General features: G+C 35.1%; 1 protein-coding gene across 6 annotated transcripts in view; it reads right to left on the bottom strand.

Moving 5' to 3' along the window:
* The window catches only part of LOC136039284 (gamma-aminobutyric acid receptor subunit beta-like), a 191,217-nt gene that overhangs the window by 59,228 nt on the left and 111,872 nt on the right, over positions 1 to 20,117 (bottom strand). For all 6 annotated transcript variants that reach the window (XM_065722867.1, XM_065722866.1, XM_065722870.1 and 3 more), the window contains one exon: positions 17,707 to 17,933. In XM_065722867.1, the coding sequence (XP_065578939.1) occupies positions 17,707 to 17,933 (227 nt within the window). The remainder of the gene's footprint in view (positions 1 to 17,706; positions 17,934 to 20,117) is intronic.

Below are 20,117 nucleotides of genomic sequence, written 5' to 3'. Positions count from 1 at the left end.
TTGAGATTAAATCCTATGAAGCTTGCTAGAATTGAGTTATTTCGCAATATTTTGTATTGGATCAAATTCACCTGGTCTAGATTCAAGCTATCTACTTGCTATTTGGATAATATATGAGTTTTTCGCTGGACTGACCGTCACTGGACTCTGATTTCATTACAGTTAGAACTGATTTCAAGTAAGTGTAATTTTAAGCCTAATCATAGTGTTCAGGTTGGCAACCCTGCTTCCAACTGCAACTGTGCCATTTACGCCTATATAAGCCTATTGTATCATTTAAATTTTACTGAAAACAAGTTATGGATAATTCCATGCACAAAATAACTGAGAAGAAGGAATTGAAGACGATGTTAATATTTAACACACAATAGACTTTTTTGAATGCAGTGTTATTGCTAAAACAAAAAAAAATGAATTTTGGGCGAAAGTTGCGCCTAATGATAATTGCCCACGGCGCATCAGCGCGATAGCTTCTATAAATAATGTAAAAGATATTCTCAACCTTATTAAGAAATTGGATTCTGAGGAGGTATCGATTCCGATTTAGGTTATCAAGTCTCCCACCGAGGTTCTCATTCTGCCTGCTGTGGCTTACTCTAGGCTTTTTACAAAGGTCAATCGTGTGGAAAAAATACTCAAGGTCGTTGCGACAAAGCTGGATGTTTATGAATTGAATTACCCACAACTGCCATAGCCTGCGATTTCCGACTCGCATGCTACTATTGTTGTGTCGAACCTTCCCACTACTCTCTCAGACCCAATAAAACGAAAAACTGTGATAGATCAGATAAATGGTCATGAATCGATCACTAGTGTTCGTCCTGTACGTGACAAACTGATTATCAATATAGATAAGTCAGTTGCCGAAGATTTCTGTTCGTCAGTAACCAGAGTGATAACTGGCTCTTGTGTGAAAGTGCAAACTGAGAAGTTTTACGGCCTCTTGAAGGGAATTCCAATCGATTTTGAATTAACTCACCTGATATCCTACCCTGGTTTTTTTATGCCTTTAGGTTAGGGAGATCTACTGCGGTAAAACTGGAATTCTCTGACGCAGTGTCAAGAGCCGAAGTATTACGACATGGTATTAAAGTAGGATATGAAAACTTACGCGTTTACGAGTTCAAGGTGATTCCCCGTTAATGTAACATTTGCCGCTCCCCTAAACATCTCCAGCCGTCTTGTTCCAGTGTAACACCAAAATTAGGTAGATGTGCCGGTCCCCATGTATTAAATAGACACTAGCCTTTCAGTTTGTCACCTATGTGCGCGAACTGTGGAGGCAAGCATGTTTCGTATGGCTTCACATTTCCTAAACTGAAATCAATTACAAGTCGTAATTTGCCTAAAACTTATTAATTTCTGTATCAGTATCAGTCGTGTCTTTGATATTTATGGGACAAAAAAAGGATATTACCATTGAGGGACTGTAAAGTAAGTTTGACATTGTATGCCTACAGGAAAATCTTTTCGCAGGAACGAGTATTAATTTCCTATGCCGCAGTGCTAATAACTTTACTTTCACAGCAGACACTACTTCTATTTCTGGAAGGCCTTCCGGGGGCCTAGCATGCATTATAAAAAAAGTTCAGCTTTTTGTCTCCGTCATGGTATTTTTCTGACGAGCATTTCTAGCTATGAGACTCGGCAAAACTGTTTTAATTAATAAATATATGCCTCATGATGAGAAGAATAAAACTTCTTTGAATAAATTCTCCAAAGCATGTGCATGTTTAAAAACTCTCCGCCATAGAATAAGCAAGGATGCTTGAGATTTTGTTATTATTGGTGATATGAACACTGACACAATGCTTGATTCTGTGCGTTCTATGAACCTTCTTCCTGGCAATTTGTCACCTTTGTGCGCCAACTGTGGAGGCAAGCATGTTTTGTATAGCTTCACATGTCCTAAACTGAAAGCAATTGCAAGTCGTAATCTGCCTAAAACTAATTAATGTCTGTATCAGTATCAGTCGTGTCTTTTAATGTTTATGGGACAAAAACAAGGATGTTACCATTGATAGACTGTACAGTAAGCTTGAAATTGTATGCTTACAGGAACAACTTTTGACAGGAACGAGTGTTAATTTCCTGCGCCGCAGTGCTAATCACTTTACTTTCACAGCAAATACTACTTCTACTTCTGGAAGGCCTTCCGGGGGCTTAGTATGCACTATAAAAAAAATCTCAGCATTTTGTCTCCGTCATGTTATTTTTCTGACGAACATTTTCTAGCTATAAGATTTGGCAAAACTGGTTTAATTAATACATATATGCCTTATGATGAGAAGAATATGACTTCTTTGAATACTTCTTCAAAGCACGTGCAAGTTTAAAAACTCTCCTCCATAGAATAAGCAAGGATGCTTGCGAATTTATTATTATTGGTGATATGAACACAGACATAAAGCTTGATTCTGTGCGTTCAATGAACCTTCTTAATAGTCTTCCTAATTACAAAATAATTATGAAGGATCTATCTTTTTCGTCCGTCCATAATTCTGGCAGACTATCGATATTGATCATGTGATTTGTTCCCCGTCTATTACATCTTCAACAGTGCACGTCCACAAAGATGAGCAGGATATTGATCACCTTCCATTGCCACTCTACTTTTCGATTAGAACAAATAGTACAGCCCAGGCAGATTCCCCTGTCTCTAAATGGTTTGTTCGGAATAACTGGAAAAATGCTAATATGTCACTATATATTTTAACCCTAGCCATACTCCTCGGTTCCTTACGCGTACCCTGTCATTTACTTTAGCTAAATGATCGCTCTACAAAATGTAATTATGAACTGAATCAGTACCACAACCAAATGGTGTGGTGCTTAAAACATGCTGAGGAGGTTGTTGTCCCTCAGGAGTCAGTGAGAAGAATTACACGGAATCCAGTATGGTCGTGTGACTCTGAACTGAGAATCGTGGAAAATAAAACCAAATTGTGGCTGCATATATGGATTGATAGTGGTTGATCACAATCCGGAAATGTATTTGAAATAAAACAAAAAAGTAAGCGTGTGTTTGAAAAAAGTCTGCGATCAAGTCGATGTAAAGGGTGAGATTGCCCTACCAACAAGAATGAATGGGACAAAGTGATTAATTTATCTAAATTAGATAACTCAGCAAATCTAAATTGCCCCATCTCGCCAGCTGCGTGGTCTAACCACTATTCAGTTATAATTTCCAAAGCGAATTATGTAGTGCACGCATTTTACTCAAAGTTGCTTGATTCGGTTATCCCGTTTTCCTTGACTCAGGCACAAGGTCTACCCGTTTCTGTTGATGCAGTAACTACATCTGTTAAGATATTGAAATCAAGCTATGTTGATGTTTACGGAATTAGTGTTTATCATCTTAAATCATACCCCACCCATAGAATAAACCAATTTAAGGGACTGGAGTGTTTAGAACATTAAAAAGAGCTTCGAATCTATAATGATGCACAAACTTTGAAGTTTACAGGCACATCAATTTGGAAATGAAAAAGTTTTCAAAGTAAAAATTAATAAGGTCTAACTTGTTTAAAATGCCAAAATTTACAAAAAGGTAATAGGTTAGCTTCTTGTACACACCCAGTATAAGCAAAATACTTCCACGTAGAATGCTAGCTTCCTGTTTGAGCAGTTCTCTTGCAGAATCAACTCCACTGAACACAGGAAATTGTACGATATAGATATAAACAAAGCGATACCGGTAAATTGAGAGTAAAATATAGTAAAAATATTCGTCTTTGACGGCATTTTTTCTTCATATTTTTGTTCTTGCAACTTTCAAGAGAAAAAGGGAACATATGGATAAAAGAATAGGTAAAAAAACATCAGAAAAATAAGGAAGAGAACATGCGTTACTGGGATTGACCATCAAATCATCTGATACGGAATATTCAGGATATAAGCGTTGTCCCACGGTTTTGAGCTTGAAAATTTTTTCCCGATCATTCGACTATTTAATAAGTCAAATTGCCCTTTAAAAAAAAAATTGTTATTTAAAAGAAACAGTTTTGTTATTTCATTTTAGATAATTGCTGAACTCCGAATTAAAATGTTAGATTTTCCATTTTGAGGAAAAACGCTCCTGGACTTAAATTATGCTGATGATATAAGCATATTAGATGAAAGTGTGAGCAAAATGAATGAATTTTTAGGGGTTTTGCGAGTTCAGGGTGCTAAAATAGCCTTGAAAATTAATGATAAGAAGACTAAGTCACTAAGACTAGGAATAAGTGAAGATGAACAGGTGACATTAGGTAACGAAAAGATTGATCAGGTTGGGAGCTTCAGTTACCTTGGTAGTATTATTTGTAAAGATGGTGGGAGCAGTGAAGATGTCAAAAGTAGAATAGCTAAGGCTCAGGGAGTTTTTTTCACAGTTAAAAAAAAGTTTGGAAGAATAGAAAGATAAGCTGCAAAACAAGATTAGAATATTGGAAGCTACAGTGATGACGGTAGTCAAATATGACTCTAAAGCATGGGCACTTCGAAAAACAAATGAAAATTGACTAGATGTTTTCCAGAGAAATCGCCTACAGATTGTTCTGGCCGTACTGACCGTATTCAAACAGTAGGTTGTACGAAAATTGTGGTTCAATCCCGCTTTCTAGGGCTATAATGAAAGAAAGGTTGAGATAGCTAGGCCACGTTCTACGGATGAAGGATGACAGATTACCGAAGATTGTCCTTTTTGACCAACCGTCTGGGGCTACACGGAAAGCAGGTCGTCCTTGTCTGGGTTGGGAGGATCTCATAAATAAAGATTTAAAGGAAATGGGAACTTCCTGGGAGGGTGTAAAGAGGAAGGGTTTAAATAGATAAGGTTGGAGGAGGAGCGTGCGTAGCTGTGTTGGCTTCAGGCGGTTTGGTGCTGCAGTGAGCTATTAGTAGTAGTAGTATTAGTAATAGTTTCTTTTTGTTTCTGATTCTGTTCCATTTGATTCTCTCTTGATCTGAATTTTATAGAGGTAAAATATTTGCATTACTTTTCACTTTCATTGTCTTTTTTACTGGCCTTGGACCAGCTGCTTTGCTAGAAAAAATAAAGTAGAAATAGAAAGTGTGTCATGGGTTGCCGAAAAATGCGTTTGGTTGCCAATTGGGGGTGGGGTGATTTTCAACCCCTGGATTCCGAAAATACCCATGTTGGCATTTTTATTCAAAAAATAAAGAAAAAATTCCCACCCCCCGGATTTTCAAAATTCATTTGTTTTGTACCTTCATTAAAAAATGAAAAAAAACTCTAACCTTCCCACTACATTTTCGTGAAATGACACACCAATTGGTCAATTCAAGTCTTTTCAGATCAGTCAACAGTTCCAGTTCAAAGAAAATGTAAATGTTCCTGGTCTTATAATGTGCAATATATCTCGAATAAGATCGTGGACCTAAGTCTTAATTTTTTTCATTTTGACCTGAGATAAGACCTTAGTTTTTTACCTAAGAACGGCTGAGAGGATTTTCAGCCGAAATCTTGTTATTTATCGTTTTTGTATGCTGTTCTATATTTTTTTCTTATTGAGATATGTCTCTTTCTACAATTGTTGTTAAAGAGACATATGTGTTCACTGATCCCGTAAATGGGTACTACCATACCCCAGGTGGGCACTGGAACAGTCCAGGCGGGTGATGATGGCCACACTTGCATTATAATAGTTGCGAATAGCCTGTTGCCAATGCAGTGCAAATAGTGATTTGTGTGATTTTAGATCACTAAAAATGAAACTAGAACCAAGTACTATCAAATTATTAGCAGCACACGAAGTCCATCCTTTCAGTGAAATAATAATTTCAAATATCCGAACTGTTTTGTGTAACCTGTCTATTTTGAATCCAATATGTACTTTGGTCATGTCTGTTGTAATCGGTGCATCCATATAAAGACCGAACCACGCAACCAAAATTTAAAAACTACTTTTTGCAAAAAAATTTTAAATTGAAAAGAAATTTTCATTAGTAGCCGAATTAGGTATGGCAACTTCTGATTTTATTAATCTTCATAGTAAAATTTATTGCTAAATCAAATTCAAAGGAATTTCCAAAACCAGTTTGAGTTTCATCGAAAATTATTATCGGATTGAAATGAAAAATAGACATTTGGAATCGTCATTGTCTGATTCCCCCCCCCCCCAAAGAATCCAATTACAACTCTCCCACCCCCTCTCCCATAAACAACAAGGTTTTTCTTTCATGGAAAATAGCGATGTGTAATTTTTCATCTTTTCTTCTTCATTCCCATTGGAGCACTGGAGCAAAATAAAGGGCTGTGTTAATCCTCGTAACTTCAAGCTGTTACTTGTTCATGGTTTCATAACGTGCAGATTTGGTAATCTTACAAAAATACAATTTACATCTATTTCATTTTCCAAACACTTTTCACTTTATACATCAATTTCCACACAATTTTGTAGGTTTCATTATAAATTGATTTAGCTTTGACTTTTAAACACCTCGTGTATTGCTAAACAACTACAGTTTTAACTAATGCAAATTACATCAAATAAAAATCCAGTATACATTCAAGCTGAAAAGTTCAGTTTTCTACAGCTGTTAGTTCAATGAGAACATAGCAAAAACTTCGCTCTTTGTAAAGGTTTAGTTTCGATATAGCTGATATTAAGATGCATGAATTTGTCCAAAAATTGATAAGCATACTTGAGTTTTGTACGAAATGTGCCTTCATCTCATGGGTTTTTTCTGTGTAACCTGTAGTTTTCTACAGATTTTATGCAATTCACCGGTTTTTGCGTGTTTGTTTTGTTCATACGAAAACTTATTCCCCAAGAGTAGCCACCCTAAAGCGATCCATAAGAAAGTTCCTAACCCAAAGCGACCAACTCTAAAATAAAATTATATTTCGAGTCTTGAAATTCAATTTCATAAAGTGAAAAAAAGGTGAAAATGAAAATAAAACAAATAATGAAAATAATAGGATATCATAATTGTGTCGTCTGCTAACGATACTGCTGTGTTTCTTTAAAAATTCCAAATATATCTTTTCTAAATAAATGGCAACCACCCGATTTTTTCGAAGATAATGTGAATTTTTTAGATTTCAATCGCATAAATATTCATTGTTAGAAAAGCCCCACAAGGAGCTTCGATAATCCCTGTAGAGAAGGCAGCTGAATTCCAAAGTCATTCTAAAGGAACTCTAAAAGTAATTTCTGTTCACCTTATCCAATCCATACAAAGTGCCTTGAAAAATCTAATTTATATTCAGGGCTATCCTTTTGTTGAATACGCCAGGATTTGCATCCTAGAGTAAAATTACTCTGGATTAAAGAACATTAGAAGCCTAAAAACATGATTAAAGGAAAGTAAAACCTTGTCCAAGATTCAAGGTTTTATTTGAAGCAAGAAATAAAAATACAAATATTTAAACATAGCCAAAAAGGAGCTTGGCTTGTAACAAAGACCGCTCGTTTGACAAAAATATTAACTGCCAAAAAACACACAAATAAAAAAAAGAAGGCAAAAGAAAACACATAAAAAAAATCCTGGTAACTTAGGACAGGAGAGGGATAAAGGGGAAAGGAAACAACCCCAGGGCTGAATATTCACAAAATTGCACTAAAAATATAAAACACCATTTCAGTGTAGTGTCGTGAGTTTGCCGCGTCAGGGTAGGCTAATTCGTTCCAAATAACCTGATCGTGTTCCACTTAAATGGAACAAAATTCTGACCGAGCGTTTCATTGAAGGAACAACGACAATTATTTAATCAAAATTTCAATCCAGAAATACTTCATCGTGAACGCTTTTCAATTGATAATTTTCTGAATCCTTAAATATAGATTATGACGGACATTTCTTTTTTTTTTAAGAAATGTCGGTATTTTCATTTTGGGTACTTCAGATATTCATTTTTAAAAACTTTCCGTAAACGAAGTTTTCAAATGAAAATAAAAAGGTGTATTAAAACTTAAGACTAACAGAAATAAAGTCCCATAAAATTCCAAATAAGACGACCAGGAATTACCGCCAAAGAATAAATAAAAGACGAAACGAGCAAGAAATTAAAATAAATAATCATATAAAACATAAAGGTAACAGACACTGAAGTAGATGAGTGAATAAACTCAAGAATGACTAAAATTAGAACTAATAATTCGATTAAACTTAAAACTAACAGAATAAATACTAACAAGTGATTTTCCATTTTTCAAAATGTTTTTCAAGCCATTTTTTCAACATGTTTGAAAAGCTCAGTAAGTGTGCCTTTAGGGATAACCCCTCACATCCCTTGGGGAAAAGTCTGTAAGTCGTGAAATTTGCCCATTTTTTCCGTATAGTATCTGTTTTTGGGAAGCATAGAGACATCTATCGGGGAAGATGAATTTTCTGCTGAGGAGATTTTCGATGATGATAATTTTCTCTGGGGAGGGAAGTTTTCAGGGGATCAACTTTCTAAGGAAAATCTTACACTGGGAATTTTCCCTTGGGATAAATCCCCCGGAGGGTTCTAGGAGGAACTTTATATTAAGGGATGGGGGGATATTTTCAGGATAGTATTCTCTACAGAGAGTACTTCCGGCATTATTGTAAAAACCAACGGAAATGAAATTCTTTTTCAAGTAAACTAAGCCAAGGCAAATTTTTGGCCGAAAGCATCACTAAGAATTTTTAAGGGAATTTTCAGCTAGAATAGAAATTTCTAAAGTTTTTTTTAGTACTTTCAAGAGAGCTATTTATTCCAATTAAACGACCTTTGGGATTCAGGGGTCATTCTTAAAGAATTGTGTGAACCCCCCTCATATACATAATAGTTTATGTTCGTATTAAGTTTCAATGTTGTTTCTTACTTTTAGTTAACAAAAAACTTGCTTTTTAATTTAATTTTTGCAAGGAACTGTTATTTGCCTTTAATGTTTTGTTCTCGTTCGACAACTTTGAATGGAAAATGGGTCACTGACACATAGGAGTGGATACATGAAACTGTAAATTGAAAGTTCTAGTAAGCTTTTAAAGATTGAAAGTGATTGGAGGGCAAACACCCTTCCTCTAGTGCCTTTTTCACCATCAGAGACGCTCCACATTCCCCCAAATCATTTCACCAACTTTTAAAGATGTAATAAATGTGCCTCTGGGGATGTCATGCACCCCCTCCCCTAAAGCCCCTGAGGACGTGTCGTAATTTATAAAAATTTCCAATTGCTTATAAATGGGTACAGGCTTGATCTTGGGTTTAATTCGATTGGCTCGAGACTTTCAGAGACTGTTCACGGGGCTAAGATGATCTCGCTTTCGCTGGAAAAGAGGGAAGATTAAAGGGGCTCCAAAAATAGGCTGAAAATTTTTTGTTCCTGACCAGTTTGAAACTCAAAAACTCACAAATCCTTAGACCAAGTCTTAACTAACATATAACAAAAAAAAATTCAGAAGTACAGGCCCAACACATAGGGCCAAAAAATGGGTAAGCAATAACTATCTGAATGGTCAAAACATAATCCTAGGATTTATTGGCTAATTGAACCCCAAATAGAAATAAGAGCTAAGAGCTCATATGGTACTTGTGACGAGGCCGGAAGAGCCAAGAGCTCATAAGGTATGAGCTCTATCAAAATTATAATATTCAATAGATTGATTTAAAAGGAGAATCAGAGGCTTTATGCCGGTAGGGATTGAAAATAAGAGCTCTGAGTCACTAGGTCCTTCTAAATATCAAAATTCATTATGATCCGATCACCCCTCGTAAGTTACAAATACCTCTTTTTTCTAATTTTTCCTCTCCCTTTAACCCCCCAGATGGTCGAATCTGGAAAAACGACTTTATCAAGTCAATTTGTGCAGCTCCCTGACACGTCTACCAATTTTCATCGTCCTAGCACGCCCAGAAGCACCAAACTCACCAAAGCACTAAACCCTACCCCTAACTCCCCCAAAGAAATCGAATCCAGTACGGTTACGTCAATCACGTATCTACAACATTTGCTTATTCTACCCACCAAGCTTCATCCTGATTCCTCCACTCTAAGCGTTCTCCAAGATTTCCGATTTCCTCCTCCAACTCCCCCCAATGTCAATAGATCTGGTCGAAATTGTAAATAAAAGCTCTGAGACATAAGTTCCTTCTAAATATCAAATTTCATTAAGATCGGGTCCCCCTTTCTTAAGTTAAAAATACCTCAATTTTTCTGATTATTCCAAATTAATACCTCCTAGCTCCTCCAAAGAGAACGGATCCGTTCCAATTATGTAAATCACGTATCTAGAACTTGATTGATTACAGATTACCGAAGATTGTTCTTTTTGGCCAACCGTCTGAAGCTACACGGAAAGCAGGTGGTCCTTGTTTGGGTTGGGAGGAAGTCATAAATTAAGATTTAAAGGAAATGGGAGCTTCCTGGGATGGTGTAAACAGGGAGGCTTTAAATAGATTAGGTTGGAAGAGGAGCGTGCGTAGCTGTATTGGCCTCAGGCGGCTTGGTGCTACAGTGAGTTATTATTAGTAGTAGTAGTAGTATCTAGAACTTGTGCTTATTCTTCCCATCAAGTTTCATCCCGATCCCTTCACTCTAAGTATTTTCCAAGATTTCTCTTTCCCCTCCAACCCCCTATGTCCCTGGATCCAATTCGATTCGAAAATGGAGCATCTGAGACATTCTATGAAGGGAGAGCAGGATTTACTAGCATTATTTAAAAAATAACAATTAAAAAATAATGTGAAAAAGCTTTTTAAGCTGGAAGTAAGGAACAGCAATAAAACTTAAAACAAACAGAAATTATTACCCATATGAGGGGCTCATCTCCTTCTAATACCTCGCTCATTACGCTAAAGTATTTTTAGTAATTTCAACTATTTATTCTACGGCTTTTGTGATTCAGGGGTCATTCTTAATAAATTAGGATAAAATTTAAGCTTTAGTGTAAAGAGCGAGGTACTGACGAAGGGGTGAATCCCCTCATATATTTAATAAAAACATGAGAATAAAAAAGTTCTTTACGTAAGCTAATTTATAAGTTACGTAAATCTTTTACCAATAAAAAGATTCGTACAAAATTAAAAGTTCTAGTTGCCTTTTTAATTAACCAAAATATTGGAGGGTAACTAGGCTTCGTTACCCGCTCTTTTTATCTCTAAATCATTCGATCAAAATAATGAGAAAGCCATTTAGTCAAAAAAAAAATAATAATATGCAAATTTCGTTTTGATTATTCCTCTGCGGAGAGCCAAAATCAAAACATGCATTGATTCAAAAGCGTTCAGAAATTACATAAAAAAACAAGTTTTTTTAACTGAAAGTAAGGAGCGACATTAAAACTTAAAACGCACAGAAATTACTTCGTATATGAAAGAGGCTTGTTTTTGAATTAATGCATGTTTGGTTTTGGCTCTCCGCACATAAATTATTAAAATGAAATTTGTATTAATTCTTTTTTGGCCAAATGGCTTTCGCTTAGTTTTGATCAGACGATTTTGAGAAATAAGGGGTGGAGAAGGAGGCCTAGTTGCCCTCCAATTTTTCGGTTACTTAAAAAGGCTACTAGAACTTCTAATTTTTAACGAACGTTTTTATTAATAAAAAATATACGTAACTTAAGAATTAACTTACGTAACAAACTTTCATAACCTTATATTTTTATTATGTATACGAGGGGGTTTGTACCCTCGTTAATACCTCGCTCTTTACACTAAATCTTAACTTTTCTCCCAATTCTTTAAGAATGACCCCTGAATCAGAAAGGCCGTAGAATAAATAGTTGAAATTACTAAAAATACTTTAGCATAAAGAGCAAGGTATTTATCTTCTCCTAAATGCCTCGCTCTTTATGCTAAAGTATTTTTAGAACCCCTCATATGCGTAATAATCTCTCTTCATTTTAAGCTTCAATGCTACTTCTTCCTTTCATTTGAAAAAAAGTTTTCATATTTATTTTTCAATATTTTCTTATAGTAATTCTAGAGAATCCTGCGCCCTTTTCATTGAATTTCCCTCTCCTCAGCCCCACTCCCAAACAAAATAAAATCCCCCTGAATACGTCTGTACACTTCCCAATAACTATTACTATATGTAAACACTGGTCAAAGTTTGTAACTTGCAGCCCCTCCCCCAGGGAATTGTGGGGGAGTAAGACATCCCCAAAGACATAGTTAGTATGGTTTTCGACTATGCTGAACAAAATGGCTATCTCAAAATTTTGATCCGTTGACTTTGAGAAAAAAATGAGCGTGGGAGCGGGCCTAGATGTCCTCCAATTTTTTTGGTCACTTAAAAAGGGCACTAGAACTTTTCATTTCCGTTAGAATGAGCCCTCTTGCGACATTCTAGGACAAATTGGTCGATACGATGACCCCTGGGGAAAAAAAACAAAAAACAAATAAACAAATAAACACGCACCCCCGATTTGTCTTCTGGCAAAAAATACAAAGTTCCACATTTTTGTAGATAGGAGTTTAAAACTTCTACAGTAGGGTTCTCTGATACGCTGAATCTGATGGTGTCATTTTCGTTAAGATCCTACGACTTTTAGGGGGTTTTTTCCCCTATTTTCCTAAATAAAGCAAACTTTCTCAGGCTCGCAACTTTTTATGGGTAAGACTGAACTTGATGAAACTTATATATTTGACACCAGCATTAAAATGCGATTCTTTTGAAGTAGCTATTGATATCAAAATTCATTTTTTTTAAGTTTTGGTTACTATTGAGCCGTAAGGAGCGACCCGGCTCAATAGTAACCAAAACTCTAAAAAATTGAATTTTGATATCAACAGCTACATCAAAAGAATCGCATTTTAATGCTGATCTTAAATATTTAAGTTTCATCAAGTTTAGTCATACCCATCAAAATTTACGAGCCTGAGAAAATTTGCCTTATTTAGGAAAATAGGGGAAAACACCCTCTAAAATTTGCAGGATCTTAATAAAAATGACACCATCAGATTCAGCGTATCAGAGAACTCTACTGTAGAATTTTCAAGCTCCTATCTACAAAAATGTGGAATTTTGTATTTTTTTTTCCACATGAAAAATCACGGGTGCGTGTTTATTTGTTTTTTTGTTTTTTTTCCCCAGGGGTCATCGTATCGACCAAGTGGTCCTAGAATATCGCAAGAGGGATCATTCTAACGGAAATGAAAAGTTCTAGTGCCCTTTTTAAGTAACCAAAAAAATTCCCACGCTCATTTTTTTTCCCGAAGTCAACGGATCAAAATTTTGAGATAGCCATTTTGTTCAGCATAGTCAAAAACCATACTAACTATGTCTTTGGGGATGTCTTACTCCCCCACAATTCCCTGGGAGAGGGGCTGCAAGTTACAAACTTTGACCAGTGTTTACATATAGTAATGGTTATTGGGAAGTGTACAGACGTTTTCAGGGGGATTTTATTTTGTTTGGAGGTGGGGCTGAGGAGACGGGGCTATGTTGGAAGATCTTTTCTTGGAGGAATCTGTCATGGGGGAAGAAAAATTCAATGAAAAGGGCACAGGATTCTCTAGCATTTCTATTACAAAACAATGAAAAATAAACATGAAAACGTTTTTCAAACAGTTCGTGGTAACGAACTGTAGTAGGGAGCGACCCGGCTCAATAGTAACCAAAACTCTAAAAAATGGAATTTTGATACCAATAGCTACATCATAAGAATTGCATTTTAATTCTGGTTTTAAATATATAAATTTCCCTAAGTTTAGCCTTACCATTCAAAAGTTAAGAGCCTGAAAAAATTTGCGTTATTTTAGAAAATAGGAGGAAACACCCACGAAAAGTCATAGAATCATAACGAAAATCGCACCATCAGATTCAGCGTATCAGGGAACCCTACTGTAGAAGTTTCAAGCTCCTATCTACAAAAATGTGGAATTTTGTATTTTTTGCCAGAAGGCAGATCACGGATGCGTGTTTATTTGATGTTTGTTTTTTTGTTGTTTTTTTTCCCAGGGGTGATCGTATCGACCCAGTTGTCCTAGAATGTTGCGAGAGGGCTCATTCTAACGGAAATGAAAAGTTCTAGTGCCCTTTTTAAGTGGCAAAGAAAATTGGAGGACACCTAGGCCCCCTCCCACGCTAATTTTTTTCCCAGAGTCAACGGATCAAAATTCTGATAGAGGCATTTTATTCATCGTAGTCGAAAACCTTATAGTTATGTCTTTGGGGATGAATTACTCCCCCACAGTCCCCATGGAAGGTGCTACAAATTACAAACTTTGACCAGTGGTTACATATAGTAATGGTTATTTGGAAGTGTAAAGGCGTTTTCAAGAGGATTTTTTGGTGGGAGGCAGGGGTTGAGAAGAGGAGGATATGCAGGGGGAACTTTACATCGAGGGATTTGTCATGGGGGAAGACAATTTCCATAAAGGGAGCGCAGGATTTACTAGCATTACTTAAAAAAAAACAATGAAAATATAAATATGAAAAAGTTTTTTCAGCTGGAAGTAAGGAACAGCAATAAAACTTAAAACAAACAGAAATTACACAAATAAAAGAAATTAAACAAATAGAAATTAAACAAATAGAAATTAGTTTTTTACTATTTTAAAAAGAAGAATTGAGAGAAAGAGTCAAACTTTAGCGTAAAGAACGGGGCGCTGATGAGGAAGCAGCCTCTTTCATATACGAAGTAATTTCTGTGCGTTTTAAGTTTTAATGTCGCTCCTTACTTTCAGTTAAAACAACTTGTTTTTTTATTTAAATTTGAAAGTTTTTATTAAATAAAAAAAAACGGGGCGCTGATGAGGAAGCAGCCTCTTTCATATACGAAGTAATTTCTGTGCGTTTTAAGTTTTAATGTCGCTCCTTACTTTCAGTTAAAAAAAAACTTGTTTTTTTATTTAATTCAAATGAAAGGAAGAAGTAGCATTGAAACTTAAAACGAACAGAGATTATTACGCATAGGAGGGGTTCTAAAAATACTTTAGCATAAAGAGCGAGGTATTTAGGAGGAGATAAATACCTTGTTCTTTATGCTAAAGTATTTTTAGTAGTTTCAACTATTTATTATACGGCCTTTTCGATTCAGGGGTCATTCTTAAAGATTTGGGAGAAAACTTACGATTTAGTGTAAAAAACGAGGTATTAACGAGGGTACAAACCCCCTCATATACATAATACAAATCAAAGAATATAAAAGTTTGCTAAGTAAGTTACTTCTTAAGTTACGTATATTTTTTACTAATAAAAAAATTCGTTAAAAATTAAAATTTATGGTTGCCTTTTTATGTAACCGAAAAATTGCATGGCATGTAGGCCTCCTTCCCCATCCCTTATTTCTCTAAATCGTGATCAAAACTAAGAGAAAGCCATTTAGCCAAAAAAGGAATGAATATGCAAATTTCATTTGAATAATTTATTTGTGGAGAGCCAAAATCAAACATGCATTAATTCAAAAACGTTCAGAAATTACATAAAAAAATAGTTTTTTTAACTGAAAGTAAGGAGTGACATTGAAACTTAAAACGAACAGAAATTACTTCGTATATAAAAGAGGCTGCTTCCTCATCAACGCCCCGCTCTTTACGCTAAAGTTTGACTCTTTCTCTCAATTCTTCTTTTTAAAACAGTAAAAAACTTCAGCGTAAAGAGCGGGGCGTTGATGAGGAAGCAGCCTCTTTTATATACGAAGTAATTTCTGTTCGTTTTAAGTTTTAATGTCGCTCCTTACTTTCATTTAAAAAAAACTATTTTTTTTATGTTAAAAACAAAACGGATACAAACTTCCTAAGAATTTTCATCTCAGAAAAATAATTAATGGCCTGAGGGGACCATAGATTTCATTGGGAGGGGGTGTTAGTTGGCCTGGAAAAGGGCTAAAAAAGCAAACATGCTTTCTGTGATCAGTTGAATTTACTGCAGCGAATCCCGTTGACAAGGAGAACTTAACTAATATTAAAAAAGTGTTAGGATCCAAAGCATGCCCTGGCCTTTACAAGATTTATTAAATAAAGAAAAACAAGTTTTTTCCACTAAGAGTAAGGAACAACATTAAAACTTAAAACAAACAGCAATAATACCGTATAAGAGGGGGTCCTCCTCCTAGTCAGTACCTTGCTCTTTACACTAAAGTTCAAACTTTGTCCTAATTCTTTAAGAATGACCCGTGAATCACAAAGACCTTTAATTAGAATAAATAGCTCTTTTGAAAATACTAAGAAAAAACTTTAGAGTAAAGACCGAGGTATTGACTAGGGGACAAACCCCTCATATACGTAATAATTTCTTTTCGTTTTTGGTTCTAATGTTGCTCCTTACTTTCAGTTGAAAATGCTAGTTTTTTTGTTGTTTTTTTTTTTCTGATCCTTTTTAAATAATGCTGGGTAATCCGGCACCCCTTAATAGAATATTTCCTTCCCACATGAAAATTTCTTCCATTGAAACATCTTTCCAAGTAATCCTATCCCCCCGACCCCCCCCCCCCTCCACCAAAATAATACCCCTGAAAATATCTGTATACCTCCCAATAACCTATACTTTATGTAAACACTGGGCAAAGATCATAACTTGCAGCCCTTCCCCCGAGGACTGCGGGGGATTAAATCACCCTCAAAAACATAGTAACTAGATTTTTGGACTATGCTGAATAAAATAGCTATCTCAAAATTTTGATCCGGTGACGTTGGGAAAAAATGAGCGTGGAAGGGAGTCAAGTTGCCTTCCAATTTTTTGGTCCCTTGAAAAGGGCACTAGAACATTTAATGTTCTTTCGAATAAGCCCCCTCGCAATATTCAAAGACCACTGGGTTGATACGATCACTCCTGGAGAAAAAAAACGAAAAAAACAACAAATAAACACGCATTTGTGATCTTTCTTCTAGCCAAAAACACAAAATCCCACATTTTTGCATATAGGAGCTTGAGATCTCTACAGCAAGGTTCATTTTCATTAAAATTCTATGACTTTTACGGGTTGTTTCTCCCTTTTTTCGAAAATAAGGCAATTGTTTTCAGGCTCGTAACTTTTGATGGGTAAGTTGATGAAACTTATATATTTGAAAGCAGCATAAGAAATCCGATTCTTTTGATCTATCTATTGGTATCAAAACTCCGTTTTTAGAGTTTGTGTTACTATTGAGCCAGGTCCCTCCTTACTTACAGTTCGCTACCATGAATTCTTTGATAAGATTGGTAGCAACACATCTATTTGTGGTAATTTCTGTTCGATTTTAGTTTGACTACTCCTGTCATTATTCATTGTAATTTCTGTTAAATTTTAGTTTGACTAGATTATTCATAAGAATCCTAGTTAATTTCATTACTCATCTATTCGTCCATCGAAGTTTACATTGTCTTTATATTCCTGTCATTATTCATAGTAGTTTCTGTTCATTTTAAGTTAAAATTATTGCATGACTTTATTTCTTCTGGTCTTATGTTTTAATATGACAATTTTTCTTTTTCTTTTCTTTGACAATTTTTGGGGGATTACAAGGAAGGCTCTTGCCCATTAGAACATCCAGATATTTAAAAAAATCCTTTTGACGAGGTTGGGGCCACCCTAAATCGAAACCATTACGAGATCTAGTTCCAACAAAGGAATATTGAACTTGGAAGGATTTATATTAAGTGAGCTATTGATATACCGACTAGAAACCACATTGTTATGCTGTCTGTTTTCTATTGAGCATAATCCCTTTTTTTACGTTGAATAGCTTTTCAAAATGTGAATTAAATTTTTAGAAATGGGATCAAGGATTTCTATGAAAAGGTCTGATTTTTATCTATCTTGTTCCAAAATTGGAAAAAAAGCTTTCTTGCTCCAAAAATCACTCACCTTATGCTTCTGTTAATATCTCCATTATACTTAATCCTTAAGAATTCGTTAGAGGTTGTAGCCATGTGAAAATATGACGTCTTCTCGTTTGGGAAAAAAGTGTCTGGAACCCAAATATTTCTAAGATATTCTGTGCTTACTGATAAAAGCTCCACTCCAGTTGCTTTGCTATACCGAAGTCGATTGTCGTTCCAATATTGACGAAAGTAGAAATCAGTTGTAAAATCCTTGAAAAAGAAAACACTCAAGTAATTAAAAATGCTTTTCAGCAGCAATACAAAAACAAATATTGTGCCAGGAAGACAGTCTGCGATAGTCATCCGACGATGTTTTAGTGTAAAATGTCTGGCTCTGTCATCTCCTTCTCTTTTACTCTCTCACTTTCTTTCTCTATCTCTCTCTTTCTCTATCTTTCTTCTTAACTTTATCTCTCAATTTCTATATCCACTTTTTTCTCTCTCTCATTTTTATCCTTCTCTGTCTTTCACTTTACCCATCCTCCCTTTTTTCTGTCTCTATTTTTTCTCATAAGTTACTTGGTACATGCCATTTGAACGAATCGTTTTACACAAATTTTTCAATTTTCTTGTATGATATTTCATGAGAAATAACCTGTATGATTCTGACCAAGCGCTTCCCTTTTAGGAAGTATGATTTAAATGTTTAGCTTAGTGATCAATATTCATTTTCCAATGACCCTTGCCTTTGAATTTTCTCTCTGAGTGACATCTAAGCTCAGAACAACGCCAAAGTCAGAACAGAATGCAGACATCTAAACAAAATTCAAACATTTGGAAGCCTAATTAAGTGTCTGACATAATTTAATTAATAATTAGCAAGATATGTACTAGATGGGTCTTCCAATCTTTGAGTCTCACTGCTTTGAGACCGTATAGCAAAGAATGAAATAGGTGTGAGTGGTATAGCCTACTCCTACATTATAGACTAAGCTATATTTGGCTCTAGGCCTTGATTGGATCGTTGCTGGACCAGATGGCTGACTTTCTCAAGGCTTTGGGAGACTTTTTTTTATTCATTATGAAGGTTCTTTAGAAATATTCACGATGAAAATCAAGATGAAATTTTAATCTCAAGCTCAAAATGCACCTGCTCAATGGAGAAAATTTGACAGCAAGGAAAAATCGAAGTAAGCTGGATAGGAAACTGAAAATGTTATTGAAAAACTTATTCTACTACTAAATACTACCATTAGAAGCTCATTACAATTTGTATTAGCCGCAATACATGCTAGATCAGAATATTTTAATCTTAGGACTAAATGGATCTAATAGCTAGGACCTATTAGCCTAAGTCTAATGATCCGTACTTGTCTTAAAACTTCATCTATAGCATTTCTTGCTATACTAACTATCTCAAGTATTTTTTTTTCCTGCAAAATTAAGCTACTGCCTTTTCTATGAATCTTATAAAGAATCTTATTAATTAATTCTATGAATTAATTCTAGATTCTAGAATTAATTCTATTAATCTTATGAATCTTATAATGTTCTTATAAAGTGGTGCAGCTAAAGTTTTCCCAGTTAAGTTAATCCTTCCCATTTATCAAAAAATGATATTCATAGTCTTTAGTACTTATCTTTCCTTAACTTTATAGTCATCTTATTCTACAAAACTATTTGCTAGGCTGTCAACATCAAAAAATTTGTAGCAAATTTGTCCACTCATCAGCGGAATTACTATTTTTCATTTCTTTTACTACCTTCCCTATATCCATCTTACAATACATATATTTCTTAATTTTAAAAGTATTGATAATTTACACTTTTTTTTTTAACATTCACTACAGCTTCGTCATATTTTAATGCATTGTTGAAATTTCTTTTCAATATCTCCTTTACACTTTCTTTGTCAAGAATTGAAAACCGGTTTCTGTCTTTAACTGAGAAAAGTCTGGATATACTGTTCTCTCTCTATTTCTTAGCATTTCAAAACAATATCTTACTACTATGTTGGCTGGCTGAATCCTTGAAATCCCCGGCGGTTTTATTCTTAGCTTCCATTGAATTTCTACTTGGCTCACATTGTAATGCCTTCTCTGTTGTTCTTACTTTCCAATCATTTTCGTAAGATCTATCACTCAAAAACTTTTTGTTAATGTTCCAAGCTGCTTTCATAACTTTCTTTTCTAAGAAACAATCTACTACTCCATAACTATTTTTCAAAAATTATTCCGTTCATAAGACTATTTAAACCCAAAAGTCACCAGTTTCATATCCAACCGTTGCTGGTAATTCCTCTCATATCCACCTTCTGAAGTCTATCAACGTTATAACTACCAGAAAGATGGTTTCCCTTCCGAAATTTCAGCTTTAAATGAACCCTCGATACTACTGGATTGTGATCCTACTTCTAACAATCGTGTGATTAGCATGTACACTTGTGAGTAATAT

Source organism: Artemia franciscana, chromosome 19 (assembly GCF_032884065.1).
Source record: "Artemia franciscana chromosome 19, ASM3288406v1, whole genome shotgun sequence".
NCBI classification, from domain to species: domain Eukaryota; kingdom Metazoa; phylum Arthropoda; class Branchiopoda; order Anostraca; family Artemiidae; genus Artemia; species Artemia franciscana.
The sequence above is the reverse complement of the archived record's forward strand: the minus strand, read 5'-3'. Positions and strand labels throughout refer to the sequence as shown.